A 19,175-nucleotide genomic window follows, 5' to 3' on the forward strand; every position below is an offset into this window, starting at 1 on the left:
GGGACCTTTGCCCCTCAGACGTCAGAGGCCTCTTCTGCTCTCACCCTATAACAGGCACTATGGTGGAAGGTTAGCTGAACCACCCGAGGCAGGGCTGTTTCCCTGTGCTGGCCAAGTCCTCCTGGGCCCTCAGTTGCAAGGTCCAGGGACTGACACCCTAGCCATCTCCTGTAGGCCTGCTCAGAATTCGCCAAAGGTCTCTTAACTTCCTGGAAAGTGCTGGCTCCCACCCTCCTTGGAGTCCTAGCTATCTTTGAACTACCTGCTACCGTCTTTGTTCTTCCAAGTAAAAATTTCAATACGCAATAAAAACATTTTTAAAGCGTATAGTAAAAATTCATCCCAGGAAAGGCGCAAAGCTACTCAGAGAAACCCTGTCTCGAAAAACCAAAAAAAAAAAAAAAAAAAAAAAAAAAAAAAAAAATTCAAACACTATTAAAATATGTTCAAAACAAATCTCACTCTTTAAAAGCTTTTCAGGCCGGGCGTGTTAGCTGTGTTTAAAATTCCAGCACTTTAAAGACTAAAACTGGAGGATCACCCAGGTGTTCAAGGGTAGCCAAGGTTACACAGTGCGCTCCAAGCCAGCCCGCATTATACTGTGAGACTTTGTCTCAAAGAACCAAAAACTTCGCGAAGAGTGCGGAACACCCGAAACGTCTGTCTTGGCCTGAACCACGCAAGACCACGGGATTTTGAGCGCTTTCCTTTTCTTGGTACCAGTCCACCCTCCCCGACCCTAAGGAGTTGGCAAGCTTGCGAGGAGTCGGAGGTATGGAGGGGTTGGGGGGAATGATAGATATGGGGCGGGGAACTTGGGGGGACGGACAAATACGCTCCCTGGGCGCCTCAAGTGAGGGGAAGTGCTTGCACCTTGGCCCAGGGAAGAGAGCTGCGTCTCCTGTGGTCACTGCAGCGAGGAGGCCGCAGCATCCCTCCCTCCTGTGGGAGGAGCCTGAGTAGAGGAGCCTGCAGTCCCCCTCCCGAGGCGAACCGCATCTCCAACATCTCCAGGAGAGAAGCCCGCAGCTCTCCATCTCCGGATGCACCCCACCTCCAGCATCCCCAGGGGAAAAGCTGGTAGCTCCCCCATCGCGGAGGGTCCCCATCTCCAGGGCTCCCAGGAAAGAAGCCCGCAGCTCCCGATCCACCTCTAGGACGAGCTCGGTCCCTGGGAGGAGCCCTGGAGTCCCGGAAGCAGCTTCCCGCCTAGCCCCGCAGGAGCTCTTCGGCTCCGGGCCACCCCGCCTCCCGTGCTCACGCAGGCTGAGCCTGTCGTGCCCACACCACCACCACCACCACCACCACCACCACCACCACCACCACCACCACCACCACGCGCCCTCCCCCCAGGTCTGGAACTGGAAGGCGCAGGCGGATTGCGGTCCTGCTGCGGCCGCGGGGACCGGATCCTGGAGAGGACGGTTCTGTGGGACCCGCCAGGGCGCCTCGGCCTCTTCCCCACCCTCCCGGGGCCACACACGTGCACGTTGTCAACACTTTTTTTTTTTCTTTTTAATCTTTGGTGAAAAGCCAATTACAGAAAAACTAAGCAGCGTTTCTTCCGGACACGCGCAGCCGGATCGTGTGTTTGTTTTTGTTGATCACGTTGCCTTCCGCCTTCCCGGGCCCTCGTGACCTGTTAACTCCCCCTTCAATCGCACTGAAGGGTTGAGAAACGCGGCCGCCTAAGACTCTGCCTGGCCGCTGGAGAACAGGGACCGTGTTCTGCATTGCCTGGCCACCTCGCTCTAGCAACGAAGCCCAAGGTTCTCATTTTCTCATCTCATCCCTTTCCTGACCATCAAAGCATGCCCACGGGCGGGGAGTTATTTGGAGACAAGGTCTCAGGTGTAGCCAGGGTTCGAAATGTAGACCAGGCTGGCCTGCAATTCCCCGAAATCCTCCTGCCTCTGCCTCTGGGGGTGCTGGGATTAAAGGCTTGTGTCACCACATCCGGCTGTAGAGATTTAAGATGATGGTGCATTGGACAGGCGGGCTTTTCCAGAACTTTCTCTGACGGAGGCCAGGAGGACTCAGAACTGAAAGGTGGTCAGGGTGCCAGTGACTGACAAACCGCCTTCCGGCCTAGCAGTTAACCCTGAAGGTCTGAGTAGATGAACTGTTTACCCCCCGTTTCCAAGAGTGTGGGTGGGAATCCAAGTGTGGAGGAATTTAAGTAAGCGTTGTTGAAGCCTGGGATTTAGCACAGTTGATAGAGGGGTTGCCTAGCTTGCAAGGGTCCCTGGGTTTGCGCATAAACCAGAAGTGGTAACACAGCCCTGTAATAACAGTAATACTATGAGAGTGGAGGCCATCCATACACAGGGGCTACAGGCCAGCTTGGCATCTGGAATATAGGCAAACCTGTCTCAAGACGAAAAATAGCATTATTGAATGTGTTGCTTACGAAGCTATGAAAATTCGTGGGGTGTCTAGGTATCCCGATTCTTCCATTAAAATGTAAGTTTTAAGTGTCTTAGTAGGGAGGGAGTTGTATGTGGCTCACACTTATAATTCCAGTACTCACACTTGGGGGACTCAGGCAGGAGGATTGTTCAGAGTTCAAGACCAGCCTGGGTTACAGAGTGAGACTTAAAAACACCACCACCACCAAAAACAAAACAACAAAAAAACCAACAACAACCAACCCGGCTTTTAGAAACACTGAAATACTAACTACCAGCCGTATGCCTTTGTTAGTTTTCACCCGTTCACCTTAGTTTATGGAGCCTGGTGCTGGTGAGTGGTCGATAAGGTTAGGTAGACCCTTTGGGGGGGGGCGTGGGGCACGAGACTCCCACTCATTAAATCAGGATGTAGGCCACTCAGGCTCTCTCTCTCATCCTGGTGGCTCTCAGTGACTTTGGATGATTAAGAACAGGGAGGGGAGGGGTGACAGGCAGTCCTGCCTTGCTTTTACTGCAGCCTTTCATCCATCAGGCATATTATCAGGAGTTAAGCTGGTTGGTAGCCTCCTTGCCTGGCTGGTGTCTACTTGTCACAGTTCTGAGCTCTGCCAGCCAGCACTGTGGTCACAGCTAGAGAACCACTTTTAGAGATCTCATAACTAGTACATATCTCCCTTCCCAGAGGTGGCCCTGAGAGAGCCAGATTCAAGTATGGATAAGTGAGCAGAGGATAATTGGAATGATTGCTTTGCAGGTGGGATTGGGAAGGAGGACAGAGAAAGCAAGCATGGAAATGAGTTAGAGGTCTAATATACCCAGCAAAAAGGAACAAGGAGGTGTTGCAATGCCTGTCGTCCCAGCCTGAGGGAGCCTGAGGCACAGGGAGAGAGCTGTTGAGTCTTGAGGACAGCTAGAAATACATAGTACTGGCTCCCCTATAGCGACACACCGAGACTCTGTCTCCAGAAACCAAGCAAATGAGTGGCTGACCACTGAGGTGGCAGTTCCGTTGAAGTAGACAGTAGGCCAGCACACTGCGTTGATTACATCTGCGGCATGGATAAGAGTGAGAGACCCGCAAGAGAAACCATTGCTGCAAAGCTGGCCCTCACCCTGCCCCAGCTCTGTCTTTCCTGAGATCTGATTCCCCCACCTCAGTCAGGCTCCGTTTTGGGCACATACACTCTTAAAGTGGGTGATCCGGACTGGCTCCTTGGGGTACCACTCCATCAGACGTGCTGGGGAGGACTGAGCTAAGTCAGCGTGGTCTCCTTTGCCGCTTTCTACCTGCAGAGATGCCAGAAGGGCCATCCGTGAGGAAGTTTCACCATCTTGTCTCCCCTTTCGTGGGCCAGAAGGTGGTCAAGACAGGGGGCAGCAGTAAGAAGCTCCACCCTGCCTCCTTCCAGGCTCTGTGGCTCCAGGATGCCCAGGTGAGTTTTGCTTTCCTCAGGGCTCAAATGTGCTGGCTCCGCCCACCTCCCCTGAAGACATCTAGCCAGGATGTCTTGTGACATCTTTTCTTTAAGCTTTGGACAGCCATGCTAGGAGTGCATGTGGCCCTGTTCTTTCAGTGTGGTGTTTCCTGTCGCAGTGGTCTGGGAACTGTGAAGAACTCATACAAAAAGGCCCTGAAGACCCCATGCAACACCTAGAGAACTTTTCCTTGTCTTCCCTGCATCTTTGGTGTGGTGGCACCGGCCCTCATAGGCCAGCTGCGAAGTAAGGAATGAGCACTTTCGAAGATCTGGATTCAGACCTTCTCATTCTCAGTGGGAGTCAGAATTCCTTCAGGGGGCTCAGGGACTCCCTGTGGACTGACCCCTCCATGTCTGTCTCTCTGGCCTTTGCACCTAGCCCCAAGTCATTCTTTGCTCGTATTAGCTACCTGTAGCTCAGTTAGTTCTTGCCCACAGTGTAGACATGTTGCCCCCTGCTTGGGCACATCTTTTTTTTCCTTCTACTGTTTCCACGCCCACCTCTTCAGTTTACCATGGTAATTTTAGTCTCTCTTCAGATTCCACTTGGCCATGCTATTCTGTCTGCTTTGCACAAGCTGAGAGATGACCCCTCCGTCCCTCTGGGATACCTTCTACTTCCTCCTGTTACACCCTTATGCTTCATCTGCCCTTCGTGGTGTGTAGTGAGACAGAGACAGGCAAGGCTGTATTCTCATCAGTCTTACATTCTTCTTGCTTAGCTATGAACATCTGAACACAGGACACGGGGTGGATTTTGTACAGTAACACTTGGGCTATACTGCTGCTTAGCTATGTGTGTAGCTAGAGTTTTCCTGCCTGGCCCACAGTCAGGACAAATCTCTCTCACCTGCCAGTCCCACAGCCACTCAGACCCAACCAAGTAAACACAGAGACTTAAATTGGTTACAAACTGTATGGCCATGGCAGGCTTCTTGTTAACTGTTCTTACAGCTTAAATTAATCCATTTCCATTAATCTATACCTTGCCACATGGCTCGTGGCTTACCGGCATCTTCACATGCTGTTTGTCATCGTGGAGACTGGCAGTGTCTCTCTGACTCAGCCTTCCACTTCCCAGCTTTATTCTCCTCCTTGTCCTGCCTATACTTCCTGCCTAGCCACTGGCCAATCAGTGATTTATTTACTGACCAATCAGCAACACACTTGACATACAGACCATCCCACAGCACTTCCCCCCCTTTTTTTTTCAAAAAGGAAGGTTTTAACCTTAACAAAGTAAAATTACATATAATTTGGGAATTTGGGTGTAGCTTCTCTTACTACTTCCTGCTGGAGGGGGGTGCTGTATCTTATGGGGACACAAAGAAAATTTAAGGATTATGGAATAGTCCATGAGGCTGTGTTGTCTGAGCCAGATGCCTTCAAACCATTCTGGATGTTGGATCATCTGGGCCATGGTGTCATCGGAGACCTTTCAGGGGGTCTTGGCTGGTCAAACCTGATGTATCTTAATCTGGAACAAATCCATAGCCTTTGGCTTTCTGTGGGAACAAAAGCAGAGTCTCCTGTCCAAAGCAACATATCCTTATATCCAAATTTTGAAGTCAAAGTATCTTTAAAATATACATACTGGTTTAACTCAACATCTTTTATGATCAAATGTTTTTCTGCAGTTAAAAATCCCAAAGACAACACAATTCAGATTCTCTGTGTAATATTCATCTTTACGTGGCTTATTTTATATATTAATTTTACTGTCTCTTTAAAGACTTTATTTTTTAAAACTATGTATTTGTTTCTATAACTCTATATATCACCTTTTTTGTCTCTTTCAAGCCTACACATTGTAACACACATTGTAAACTATTACATCTGAATCTGTCTTATTGTGAATCTATTGCTTTAAACTGCAGCAGCTGTGGCTGCTGGCTCCGCCCACCTCAGCTTCCCAACATGGTTACGTTTACCGCCAGCTCTGGGAGCTATCGGGGGTCTATGCTTTTAGCCAAGCAGCATGTAGCCCAGAAACCTCTTTTTTGTTTTGTACCTACAAAGGCTAAATCCACCATGCAGCTTAATGTGCCACTTGCAGAGGCCTCATTCCCACCATAAGGCAGGTCGAGCATGCACGCCAGGAACCCACAAGTAGCTCAAACTGGCAGCTGCCGCTCATTTGAGAGAGACAATTAGGAAGCTGTTTTTAGCTCCGTTTTAGAATCTTTTTTCTCAGTTTTTAGGTGGAAACTCTTGCCACCATGTTGGATGCCATTTGTAACTAGAGTTTTCCTGCCTGGCCCACAGTCAGGACAAATCTCTCTCACCTGCCAGTCCCACAGCCACTCAGACCCGACCAAGTAAACACAGAGACTTAAATTGGTTACAAACTGTATGGCCATGGCAGGCTTCTTGTTAACTGTTCTTACAGCTTAAATTAATCCATTTCCATTAATCTATACCTTGCCACATGGCTCATGGCTTACCGGCATCTTCACATGCTGTTTGTCATCGTGGAGGCTGGTAGTGTCTCTCTGACTCAGCCTTCTACTTCCCAGCTTTATTCTCCTCCTTGTCCTGCCTATACTTGCTGCCTGGCCACTGGCCAATCAGTGATTTATTTACTGACCAATCAGCAACACACTTGACATACAGACCATCCCACAGCATATGTGAGCTGAAGCAAGTTCTCAATTTCTTGGCTCTAATTTCTTCAACTGTATATGGTCATAAAACACTTTGTGGTGGTTAAATGAGAAGGATCCCCGTAGGCTCAGATATTTAAATACTTCATCGTCAGAGAATAGAACTCTTGGGAAAGATTAGGAATTGTGGCCTTGTTGGAGATGAGGGCTTTGAGGTTTCAAAAGCCTGTGCCAGGCCCAGTCTTTCTCTCTCTCTCTCTCTCTCTCTCTCTCTCTCTCTCTCTCTCTCTCTCTCTCTCTCTCTGCCTACTCTCTGTCAATCGGGATCTAAAGCTCTCCAATACTGCTCCAGCACCATGCCTGCCTGCTTCCTGCCATGATGATCATAGATTAACTATAAGCAAGCGCCCAGTTAAATGCATTCTTTTCTAAAAGTTTCCTTGGTCAGTATGTCTCTTCACAGCACTAGAACACGGACTAAGACACACTTACTTGTTAAAACTCTTGTAAGAATAGACCTTAGACCCAACACAAGAAGTTCTCTGTGCTGGGGCAAACTTTGGGTGAGGAAAAGGAGGCAGACTGTTGGCAGCCAGCTGTTTATGAAACTTTGGCCCCTGTGTAGGGCTCTAAGGATCATTGTTCATTGTTGTTATCATTTTGTTTTGCTAGGTACATGGGAAAAAATTGTTCCTTCGGTTTGATCCAGATGAGGAGATAGAGCTACTCAGCAGCAGCCCACAGCCTGGACAAGGAGTGTGGCAGAAAGAGGCCATGGACCCAGAGCTGGCCCTGGGGTCCAATGCTCAGGAAACTTCTGCAGGCCCCTCTGAGGATCCTGTTCCTAGTGGATCCGATGGTCCCTATGGTCTTGGGGGACACAACCTTTTAGCAGTTGCCCAGAGGTGGCTAGAGGTCAGGTTTGGTTTATTTGGCAGTATCTGGGTGAATGACTTCTCCAGAGCAAAGAAAGCTAACAAGAGAGGTGACTGGAAAGACCCTGTGCCCAGGTAATGTGTGACATGTACGGGGGTCCTGGTAAGGTCTGCAGTGTTCATATGGTCCTCTCTGTGGCAAGGCATGGCTGAACGGTCACACTTGGGAATGACCAGACCTTGCTATCCTGGAGGCAGAAAGTGTAAGTGGAGTTTTCCTGTCCTGACTGCCAGCTCCCACATAACCACTCAGCATCTTAATTATAATTGTTTGGCCGATAGCTCATGCTTATGACTAACTAGCTCTTACAACTAAAATTAACCCATTTCTATTAATCTATGTGCTGCTCCGAGGCTTGTGGCGTTCACCTCTCCAGCATGTCTTGCTTACTCTCTGGCTGGTGACTCCTCTCTTTCTGCCTTTTCTTCATCCCAGCATCCCACCTTAGTTTAGGTGTCCTACCTGTACTTCCTCCTGACTACTGGCCAGTCAGTTTTTTATTAAACCAATTCGAGTGACAAATCTTTAGAGTGTCCAAAGGGTTATTCCACAGCAAGAAATAGGTGCATGTTTACCCATAAGAACTGGACTGTGGTCTGCACTCCAGAAGATTGTAACTGCCTGGCTCATTGAGAGAACAGAGTGAGGTTTCCAGCCAACATGATACTTGAGAATGAACTGTCTCAGAAGAAAAGTGTATGTCTAGACTCTTGTGCTCTGAATTTAGAGACATGGTTTTCCTTCTTACTCAGTTTGTGAGCATTAAGAACAATGTAGGATTATTTCCTTAGTCAGTTCCCAGTTGCTTCTGGAAGGGAATGAATGGCTGGATTTGGTCAATTCTTACCTGCACTGGGTTATTAGTATACATGCTAGCAACAAAAAGTATCTATTTCATTATTATTGCATGAGTGCGTGCATGCATGCACCCCTGTGTGGAGGTCAGAGGACAACTTCCGGGAGTTGACTCTCTTCATTCACTGTGGATCCTGGAGGTCAAACACAGGTCAGGGTTTCATAGCAAGCCTGCTAGGTCAACTCAGCAGCCTCATGCTGACATATTTTAGGTTTTGGTAACCTGTGTTGTCAGGATCGTTTCCAGGCTAGTGTGCATCCTTTGAGTGTGTTTATAAAGCATTTTGGCCATTTTGGGTTTTTAAGGTTTTTTTGTGGTCAGTGGTCATGTGTGACTTTCCCTTTTAGCAAAGGAGTCACCTTCTAGTGAAATGACACAGGTACTCTATAAGTTTGATAGATTGTTTTGTGGTGCTGTGCATTGCTGCTAAGCAAATCCTCTGAGCCTCACCTCCAATCCTTGAGAAAATATTTTTTACTACATTTATTCAGTGTGTGTGTGTGTGTGTGTGTGTGTGTGTGTGTGTGTGTGTGTGTGTGTGTGTATGTGTGTATGTATGCATATACCATGGCACATATGTTGAGATCAGAGGACAACTTGCAGCAGGTTGGTTCTGTGGGTTCTGGAGCATGTGGTCCTGGGAGATCAAAGTCATCAGGGTTGATGGAAAGCACCTTTACCCTCTGAGCCATCTGTAGGCTCTGACAATTAAAAAACAAGAAATATTGCTGGGTTATCTTATGACAAGAGTCTTCCTGTGTAGCCTAGGCTAGTCTCAAATTCATAATCCTCCTGTCTCAGTCTGAGTGCTGGGATTACAGGCATGCACCACAGTACCCAGCTCTTAGCTTTCTGAAGTTGCCTCTGCCCTTCCCAAGAACACCAACTAGGTCAGACATGGACTGGGATTCTCCTACGTTATTTCCCTACGTTATTTCCCTACGTTATTTCCTCACCAAAGTGTATCCTAACACTTTCTGTCCTAACATCCAAAAAGCTCAGGGACGCATATGTGTAGGAACACACACACACAAACACACACACACACACACACACACACACACACACACACACACACACACACACACATAGGTTAATCCCGCCTGGCACTGGAAGTGGTGCCATCTTTGCCACCATTTCATCTTCTCCCTCGTGAGCCTGCCCACCTCTGTTCACTTTGCGGCTAACCTGGATTCAGACTTACAGCTTTTCATGTTTCTATCTGTCGGCATGTATTGCTACAGTGTAATTAGAAAACAATGTATATGTACAACTTTGCATGTTTCTATCTGTCAACATGTATTGCTACAATGTAATTAGAAAACAATGTATACGTATGTTTTACTTTATTCCACTTAGCCCTGAGATGTTCATGATTCTGACCGTGGGACCGTAATGTCCCAGTTTGATCCAGACTAGTATAGAAGCTTAATGCACAGTCTACCTGTAGAGTAGAAACTGTGTGTATGTGTGATCTGTCCAATGGTAACTGTGTACAAATGTGACCTACGTAGTGGTCATTGTATGCTCATGTGGCATAATTATTCAGCAGTAACTATATGGTGATGTACATTGATAGTTGTATGTGTGAGCTAATTATATTGTGGTAACTATCTATACATGTAAAGTGACTCTACAGGGGTCTGTTTATGTATTATGAATTGACTGTATGATCTCATTGTATTGAGAATGCTGTATGTGTGATCTCTTCTGTCTTCTCAGGCTGGTACTCCATTTTGATGGCGGTGGCTTCCTGGCATTTTATAATTGCCAGATGTCATGGAGTCCTCCCCCAGTGGTTGATCCCACCTGCGACATCTTGTCTGAAAAGTTCCATCGAGGACAAGCCTTGGAAGCTCTAAGGCAGGCTCAGCCTGTGTGCTATACGCTATTGGACCAGAGATACTTTTCAGGATTAGGTAGGTATGCCTCATGTGATGGGGAGGAATGCCACAGAGTTGATTAATGGGAAAGTCACACATCTGTAGGGCAGTCAGGACTTGAGGACTCCGAACCCAGTTGTGCCAACATTCCTGGTTTGGAGGTTGGCTTATCCCTTGATTTTGGACTCAGAGGTTGGATTAGGCAGGTCCTCACTTCTGTCTGGTGCAGCACTCACATCATGATAGTGTTTACTACTCTAGAGGTGGTGTGGGTCCTGGGAAAATGGAACAGATAAATGAGGCAGACTAAAGTCTCATGCCATAGTCAACTTTATTCAGAGCATCAGACAATTTATACACCGGGAGTTGAGAGAGGTCACCCAAGTAAAGTTGTCATGAATTCAAGCTGTATCCAACCACAAGGACTAGCCATAGATGTCAAAACCATGTTTTTCCACAGAGGCATAAACAAGTAACAATAGCCAGTTGTAATGAACAATGAAGTAAACACACTCCTATTCCACTACACCTGGGGGAAGCACAAAAACACATTCTAAGAACAATTCTGTTTTGAAGAAACAGAGGCCACAAGACCCTTGTCTTTGTTCTTTTCCTTTTTTTTTTCTCAAGCACTCAGAATTCTCATATTCTTCTTCAACTGTGTTCTGACATGATAGGACTGTCAACTGTGAGCCTCCTGATGGTGTATTAGTGTGACCACCTAACACAGGGATAATGTCTTGCACCTGGCATCCTCTAAAGCCTGGTGACCTAGGAGCATATAGAAGGTTCTGGGTCATGGCATGCTGTGAATGGTTGTCCTGAAGGCTCTTAGAAGAGAGGAAGGTGTGTTCCTACAATAGGTAGTGCTCTTGGGCAGTGGAGCTTCCTGCTGTCAAAGCAGAGGCAGACATCAGATCAGCTCCAGGTTCCTAGAAGCCATGAGAAAGAAGGATGTTTCTGCTCTGGAGAACTTGTTGTACCCAAGGTCCTGCAAAGACCATCAAGAGAACAAATCCTATTCAAAAGCAAAGAGTCTTTTTATTGCGAGTTAACTTGGGCCTCTCTGTCTGATGCAGCAGCAGAGCAGGCGAGACCCTGAGTAGCAAGGGGCAGGGTATTTAGGGTTTTCAGACTACATAGGAACAGACTCAGGATTGGTTTATGTGAGTGGCAATCATGTTAGTAACTTTTAATTGGCTAGGGTTAATTGGGGGTTACAGTTACCCATTTTTGGGCAGGCCTGGACAAGTCCCAGGCTTTGTCCTTGAGCTGCTGTGGAGGCTGGCTGGCCTAGCATGTACTGACTGTGGGGGCTGGCTCAGTGGTCCAGGCTTGGTGCGTCCTGTCTCCCTGTGGGGCTCCCAGGAGCATCATTGATTAATTGTCTTTTGTTCATGGCCCTCCCAGAAACTGTTTGCTCAAGTCTCAAGAAACTGAAAATGAGGCCTGATCTCTGAGAGAAGACTGAGCAACCTGTTATAGCATCTGCTTGGTTCTTTCAAACTGAGTGGTGAAACTGTGAGCATTTCCAGTTGAGACAAGGAGTGTGTGTAGTTCTTAGTACCAGGGAGGGCAGCTTTCTTTCTTTTTTTTTTCCATTTTTATTTATCTATTTTTCTATTATCTGCTTGATACAGTACAAATTCTTATCCTAATAGTGAAATGTTTCATTGAGGCTTGCCAGTAATTGAGTAAAACCAAAACTTATAAGCCAGAGTCATCCTAGGGTCCCCCCTGCTATATAGCCTCCCTGGTCCTGTGGGTTGCAGTCTGATTGTTCTTTGCTTTATATCTAGTATCCACTTATGAGTGAGTACATACCATGTTTGTCCTTCTGGGTTTGGGTAACCTCACTCAGGATGATATTTTCTAGTTCCATCTATTTGTCTGCAAATTTCATGCTTTCATTGTTTTTCTCTGCTGAGTAGTACTCCATTGTGTATATTACCATATTTTCTTAATCCATTCTTCAGTTGACGGGTGTCTAGGTTGTTCTGGCTATTATGAATAGTGCTGCTATGAACATAGCTGAGCATGTATCTTTGTGGTATGATTGAGCATTCCTTGGGTATATGCCCAAGAGTGGTATGGCTGGGTCTTGAGGTAGATCGATTCCCAATTTTCTGAGAAACCGCCATACTGATTTCCACAGTGGCAGCTTTCTTGCTACCCACAGGAGAGTGGTAAGTGCCACCACAGTTGGCCACCACAGCAGTTGGTATTAGCAAAGCTGAGTCCTTACAGAAAGTGTGACTTTGCCTACCACAGGCATGGCTCACTCTAGGAAGGTGGGAAGGCCTTGTACTTTCATGGGAGAACCAATGGAGTCTGCTTCTGTGCCAGAGGAGCAACAAGGCTTCCAGAAGCAGCTTTTGGATGTATACAGAGAGCTGACTGCACATTGGTGACAGCCAGAGTGACTTACATGACTCCAGTGACCCAGACACACGGTCCTGTCCTCGTACTGCTCCAGGGATAATCACTTGTTAGCTTTCCCTTTTATTCAGGTGAGGAAACTAAAGTGTAGATGTAATTCTAAACAGTCTTATTAAATAAGAAACAGAGCCCAATGCAGAGTTAAAAGCCCAGGAGGTCAGAGCACTAGCAAATAGCCTTTAGCCTACCAGCCACTGCCGTCCTTCTCCTGAGAAAAGAGACATACTTCCTGTGTGTCTGTATTTTTGTTGCCTTTCTGTTCTGCCTTCTCATTGGCTCTAAACCCAACCACATGACTTCTTCGTCACTGCCTGTCTATACAGACCCCCAGGTATCTATGGTTGGTACTTGGATTAAAGGCGTGTGTCACCAAGCTGGTTATGTCCTTGAACACACAGACTCTGCCTGCCATGTGACTGGATTAAGGGCATGTGCTACCACTGCCAGACTTCTGCTAAATGGCTTGCTCTTAGCTCTGACCCCCCAGGCAACTTATTTATTAACATACAAATAAAATCACATTTCATCACAAATAAAATATCACCATACTAAACCAAAGGGCACCTTGCTGGTGAGGGTGCAGCTGAGTCCAGGTAGCCTGCCCCTCAAGTTTGCAGAGAACCTGTAACTGGAAGTGCAATTATGAAACTCTTGGGGAAAAATCCACAACTATTTCATCTATCATCACCATGTGTCATCTAGCTTACTCTCCTCTCCTTAGCAAGGTCATGGCTCAGCGGCCCAGCAAGCTGGACCCCACTCATCCTAACTTAAGATAGATTGCGAGCTATCGTGGTGGCACATACCTGTAACTCAACACTTAGAAGGTCGAGGCAGGAAGATCAGGAGGTTAGCCTCGGCCCCATAGCGAGGGTGAGGTTATGTAGACAGTGTTTCGTACCCTCATGTTTCTCTATGTTTTCAGGGAACATTATAAAGAACGAAGCCTTGTACAGAGCAGGGATCCATCCCCTCTCTCTCGGTTCGCTCCTGAGTTCTTCCTCTCTGGAGGCCCTCGTGGATCATGTGGTGGAGTTCAGTTCAGACTGGCTTCGGGACAAATTCCAAGGCAAGGAACAGCACACACAGATCTACCAGAAGCAGGAGTGTCCTTCCGGTCACCAGGTTAGGAAGGAGACCTTTGGGCCCCCCGGTGGATTCCAGAGGCTCACCTGGTGGTGCCCTCAGTGCCAGCCTCAGCCTTCATCTGAGGAGCCATAGAGTCTGCTGTCCTCCTAAAACACTTGGCCTTCTTCATGGAACTTGTAGCCTTGAAGATCCAGATACCATGTCTCCCGAGAGAAAGGTGTAGGCAAGAATTGTATGACAGATCAGGGACAAGGTCCAGAAGGTCACTATTGTTGTTGTTTTATTGGATTATGCCTCAGCCGTGGCTTTCATAGGGATAGATGTTTTCCTTTTCTGGTTAATTCTATATAATCCCACTATACTGTCAAAAACCTGACAGGGTTAGGGAAACTGCCTGGAACAGCAGTGAGTCTGAAAAAGGGGGTACAGCTGGGGGAGTGGGGGGCAGCTGTTGGGGACAGCTGAGGGATATTATACTCCCAGACTACTTTGCTAATGGTGTGTTGTACTGTGTTTCGGGAACTGGTTGATTTTGAGTCCCTCCATTTTCTTTCTTTCTTTCCCTTGGAGGGGTCAGGGATGAGGGCAAAGCCACAGGCAGGTACTGCTGGTCAGTCTGCCTGGTGCCTTTCCGGTGGCTGGAGACTCCAGGGTAGCCAGGGAGGTGTGCCCCCAAGGACTATGAGAAAAGCTGCTGGTTTAAGATGGGCATTTGTGATGGTGGATGTTTGAACAATTCAGGTGTCCAGGGATGTAGAGAACAACCCATCAGGTTGTTAGCAACAACTTCATGGAACTGGGGTAGCAACTGAAAATAAAACAGTGTGGTGTTTTCTATGTTGTCCTCATTAGGCAGATATTTTTTTGTTCGTGTGTGGGTTTTTTATTTTGCTTTGTTTTGTGGTGCTGAGATGAAACCTGGGGTTTCACTTATGCTAAGCAAGGACTGTACCACTGAGCTATGTTCAGCTCTCACCCTGTGTGAAGGTGGCTTCCTCCCAGGCTTGCAGGGTTGGCCTAATGAATCCACTTAGGAGCAGGATGGGAGGAAGAGTACATATCTGCCCTTCTGCCTTGGAGAACTAGATGGTCCTTGGTGTAGCACGAATCTTAACAGGTCTTATTAATAAAATCAAACCTGGAGCTGGGTTTTGGGGTGAACGCTGGAAGATCAGAGAAGCAGAACAAGCCTCAGCCACCTCACCTTGCCATTTCCTCAGCTGATCCTGTTTCCTCAGACTGGAAGCCTGAGTCCTCATCCAGAATGAATCTCAGCTCAAAAGCCTAAAAGTTTAACCAGCTCTAGTTCCTGATCCTCACGCCTTATATACCTTTCTGCTTCCTGCCATCACTTCGTGGGATTAAAGGTGTGTGTCACTATGCCTGGCTGTTTCCAGTGTGGCTTTGAATTCACAGAGATCCAGATAGATCTCTGCCTTTGGAATGCTAGGATTAAAGGTGTATATGCCACCATTTTCTGGCCTCTATATCTAGTGGCTGTTCATTTCTCTGACCCCAGATAAGTTTATTAGGGTGCACAATATTTTGTGAAATGCAATATCACCACACCTTGGCTTCTGTTGACCTCTGGAGGGAGGGTGTGTGTGTGTGTGTGTGTGTGTGTGTGTGTGTGTGTGTGTGTGTGTGTGTGTGTGTGTGTTATGTGGACAGGAGTCCATTGTCCTTGGAAGCCAGAAGAGGGTGTCGGAATTTCCTGGATTTAGATTCACAGGCAGTTTTGACCTGCTCTGTGTGGGTGCTAGGAATTGTACTAGAAGCCTCTGGAAGAACAGCTCTTAACCACTAAACTGCATTTCCAGCTCCTGGCACACCTTGTATGTTTACCTATACCAGACGCTCACCACTTAGGTCTTGTTCAGAATCTATAGGATAATCCATGGAGATGGTTAAACCATGAAAATGATTATATCATTTTAAAAAATGCTTTATTTTCACCAGGCAGTGGTGACTCACACCTTTAATCCCAGCACTCAGGAGGCAGAGGCTGGCAGATCTCTGTGAGTTCGAGGCCAGCCTGGTCTACAAAGCGATTCTGTTTTTAAAGATTTTATGTTTAATAATGTGTGTGTCTTGTGTGGGGGTTATATGCACAATAGTGCAGGTGCCCAAGGAAGTCAGATCCCCTGGAGCTGGAGTTACAGGGGTTGTAAGCCACCTGACTGGGTGCTGGGAACTAAACTTGGGCCCTCTAGAACAGTGTGTTCTCTTGATCAATGAGCCGTTTCCTCAGTACTGAGCCCTTATTCTTACTGTCCTTCCTTTATGTGTGAGTAAAGGGAAGTCTGGGGCAGTTATGGAACTTCAGACCACCCAGTTAAACCGAGTGTGGTGGCACACGCCTGTCATGGAAGCTCCTTAGGAGGCTGAAGCAGCAGGACCCAGTGTGTAGGCCAACCTGGTCTTGCAGACTCTGCCTCAAAGAGAAAAGAAACAGTATACAAGCCTCACAGCCGCGTTCAGACTTAAGGACACCTTAGCAAAATGTGCCAGCTATGCCCCTAGGGTGACTGAGTGCGAGGCAGTCACCAGGGCAGTCACAGAGGCCTCTGACATCAAGCTTTTGGAGACTTAAGAGCACTGAGAATGTGCAGCTCAGTGACAGTTCCCTGCAGGATTGTATCCCAGCAGAGAAACCCAACAGGCACCCAGGATGCTGTGCCTGGTGTCACACCACACCTTACTGTGGAGCATCTCACTATAGCCCAACAATGTGCATGCTCATCAAGCATGCCTTTGAGATCATCCACCTGCTCACTGGTGAGAACTCTCTACAGGGCTTGGTTGTCATTATCAACAGTGGCCTCCCAGAGGACTTAGCATGCACTGGGAGAGTGCCACAGTAGGCAAGCTGTGGGTATGGCCCCACTGCACCCAGTGAATAAGCCCTCTGGCTGCTGCTGAACATAGGTACCTTTGAAGCTCCCTGCCAGAATATTAAGATCATGGGCAGGTAAGAGCTCACAAGGGCTCTTCCAGTTCTTGGATGACCTGAAGTGTGGGGCCAAGTCTAACTGACTTCCTGGCTGTTTCTAATAAATTAGGTTTTGAATGGAAATTTAAAAAATAAAATCAAGCCGGGCGGTGGTGGCACATGCCTTTAATCCCAGCACTTGGGAGGCAGAGACAGGCGGATCTCTTGTGAGTTCAAGGCCAGCCTGGTCTACAGAGTGAGATCCAGGGAAGGCACAAAGCTACACAGAAACCCTCTCGAAAAACCAAAAATAAATAAATAAATAAATAAATAAATAAATAATTGAAGACTGAGTGATTGGGTAATCTCACTTCTCAGTTCTGCAACTGGAAATCTAAAATCAAGAGAGTTCGGTTATCTGATGAGAATCCCTCTTCTGCATTACGGATGGCATGTTCTAGAACAATGTTACCTCACAGTGTGTGTGTGGTGTGGGGCTCTTCTAATATTTTTTTCTTGCAGTAAGGACACCAACACCATGGGGATCATATTAAGATCTACCCTTATGACCTTTATATACCATCCCTCCCAAACTTCCATTTCTGAAGTTCCCCATTTTAGACTAAAGCCTCAACACGGGAGTTTTGGAGGGGCACAAGCATTCAGAACCAAACAGGCACATACTTTAGAATAAGTGTTTTTATTAATATATTCACTATATATAATAATGTGTTTCATTATGACATTTTTAATGTATATAGTGTATTTTAGTCATATTCACCCCCTATTTTCTCTTGTCCCCCTCCATGCTCTTCCTCTTTGAAATTGTCATTTTTCTTCTTGACCAATCAATAGGTTTAATTAGGGATCCTAACAGAGGCATGGGCAACTTACTAGTGGTCAGACCACTGAAGAAAATCTGTCTCTCATTAGTTCACACAAGGGCACCACCAAACCTGATGACCCGAGTTCTATTCCCAGGACTCACATGGAGGAAGGAGAAAACTGACATGGCATTGTGTGATCATACTTGTGCCCACATCAAAATATAATAAGAAACACCTTGGGATAGTTAAAAGAGTAAAAGGATTGTCAGGAGTGGGAGTTATATGAGGATTAAAGGGGAATATTGTAGATGTAATTCTAAACGGTCTTATTAAATAAGAAACACAGAGCCAAATAGTTAAAAGCCCAGAGATTGAGCAGCAGCCAAGAGCTAAGACCACCTTATCCTTATCTTACCACACACACACTCGCTGCCGTCCTTCCCCTGAGAGAGAGACTTTCTTCCTGTGTCCTGTCTTTTTATTGCCTTTCTGTTCTGTCTTCTCATTGGTTCTAAACCCAACCACAGGACTTCCTCGTCACTGCCTGTCTATACAGACCTCCAGGTCTCTAAGGTTGGTACTGAGATTAAAGGCATGTGTCACCATGCTGGCTGTGTCCTTGAACACACAGAGATTCTGCCTGCCATGTGATTGGATTAAGGGCGTGTGCTACCACTACCAGACTTCTGCTTAATGGCTTGTTCTTAGCTCTGATCCCCAGGCAACTTTATCAACATACAAATGAAATCACATTTCAGCACAAATAAAATATCACCAGAATATAATCAAAATACACTATATACATGTATGAAGGAGTCTATAATAAAACTCGTGTATCATTACGCTAATAACTTTTTTAAAAAGTTATTCCACTAGCAACCATTAAACACATACAGATCTTCAGGGAGGGAGCCCTTCCCCGACCTTTGCAACCCTTAACTGGAGGCTGTCCCTCTCACTCCAAACGGGGTCCAATCTTGTGCAGATTTTGCAGGCATCACATAAATCCTGGTTCACATTAACCAGACCATGAGAGGTATGTCCATCAAGAGCCCAGTTCCCTTTGTTTTAGCAGCTTTGAAAATAACGATCCAAGAACCATCACCATGATGTCTCACAAATGAGGGATGGGGGAAGCCTGAGAAATACTGTGCGCCGTCCCACTTGGAGCTCAGGAAAGCCGCAGGAAACTCTCCTCGGAGGAAAGCAAGACTCTGCTTTACCTGTTTTCAAGCCTAACTTTTTCCTTTTAAATCATGAAACCTACTTTCTCTTGGAAACCTATATTCTTGGGCACACAGTGTAGCGCCAGAGTGACAGGCAGCTCCGGTTACCGTGATCCGCCACGGCTTACCTACAAGCCGCCAGTCGCGTTTCCAGTCCCCGCCCCCTCCCAGTCTGACAACCGCTCGGCTAGCCCATCCCTTAGGCCTCTCCAGAGGTAAATGCTAACTAGGGGCGGTGGCACGCAGGAGCCAGCGAACCTCTCCTCCCAACACCAGGCAACGCGTGGATCGGGACCGGACTCGGCACTCCCGAACGCCCACCTACCCACCCACGGCGCACGCCACCCACCTCCGACACGCTGCCCGCAAACAAAGGCCCTCTTCGGGGCACCAATCGCGTTCGCTGGCCTCTTTCTAGCCCTCCAATCAGACTCTAGGGTGTGGTCATCGCGCCAGACTCCTCCGGCCTCCGATTGGCCGGCGTCTTCCTGGTGC

At 47.2% G+C, this 19,175-nt stretch overlaps 1 protein-coding gene across 1 annotated transcript; it reads left to right on the plus strand.

Annotated features, from left to right (window-relative positions):
* Positions 1-600: 600 nt before the first annotated feature.
* On the plus strand, positions 601-14,532 carry Neil2 (nei like DNA glycosylase 2). Its single transcript, XM_052732982.1, has 5 exons — positions 601-1,769; positions 3,705-3,844; positions 7,165-7,502; positions 10,007-10,203; positions 13,532-14,532. Exons 2-5 carry the CDS (start codon positions 3,707-3,709, stop codon positions 13,825-13,827), a joined length of 969 nt encoding a protein of 322 aa, XP_052588942.1. The 5' UTR covers positions 601-1,769; positions 3,705-3,706; the 3' UTR covers positions 13,828-14,532.
* The last annotated feature ends 4,643 nt before the right edge of the window (positions 14,533-19,175 follow it).

This window comes from Peromyscus californicus, unplaced genomic scaffold, assembly GCF_007827085.1.
Source record: "Peromyscus californicus insignis strain IS unplaced genomic scaffold, ASM782708v3 Scaffold_12__1_contigs__length_115047231, whole genome shotgun sequence".
NCBI classification, from domain to species: Eukaryota; Metazoa; Chordata; class Mammalia; order Rodentia; family Cricetidae; genus Peromyscus; species Peromyscus californicus.

Excerpts from the sequence above, each read along its gene's own strand:
- Neil2 (XM_052732982.1), top strand. The coding sequence starts at position 3,707 with ATGCCAGAAGGGCCATCCGTGAGGAAGTTTCACCATCTTGTCTCCCCT. Across the intron at positions 3,845-7,164 it reads TGTGGCTCCAGGATGCCCAG|GTACATGGGAAAAAATTGTT; the intron begins GTGAGTTTTGCT and ends TTGTTTTGCTAG. Across the intron at positions 10,204-13,531 it reads GAGATACTTTTCAGGATTAG|GGAACATTATAAAGAACGAA; the intron begins GTAGGTATGCCT and ends CTATGTTTTCAG.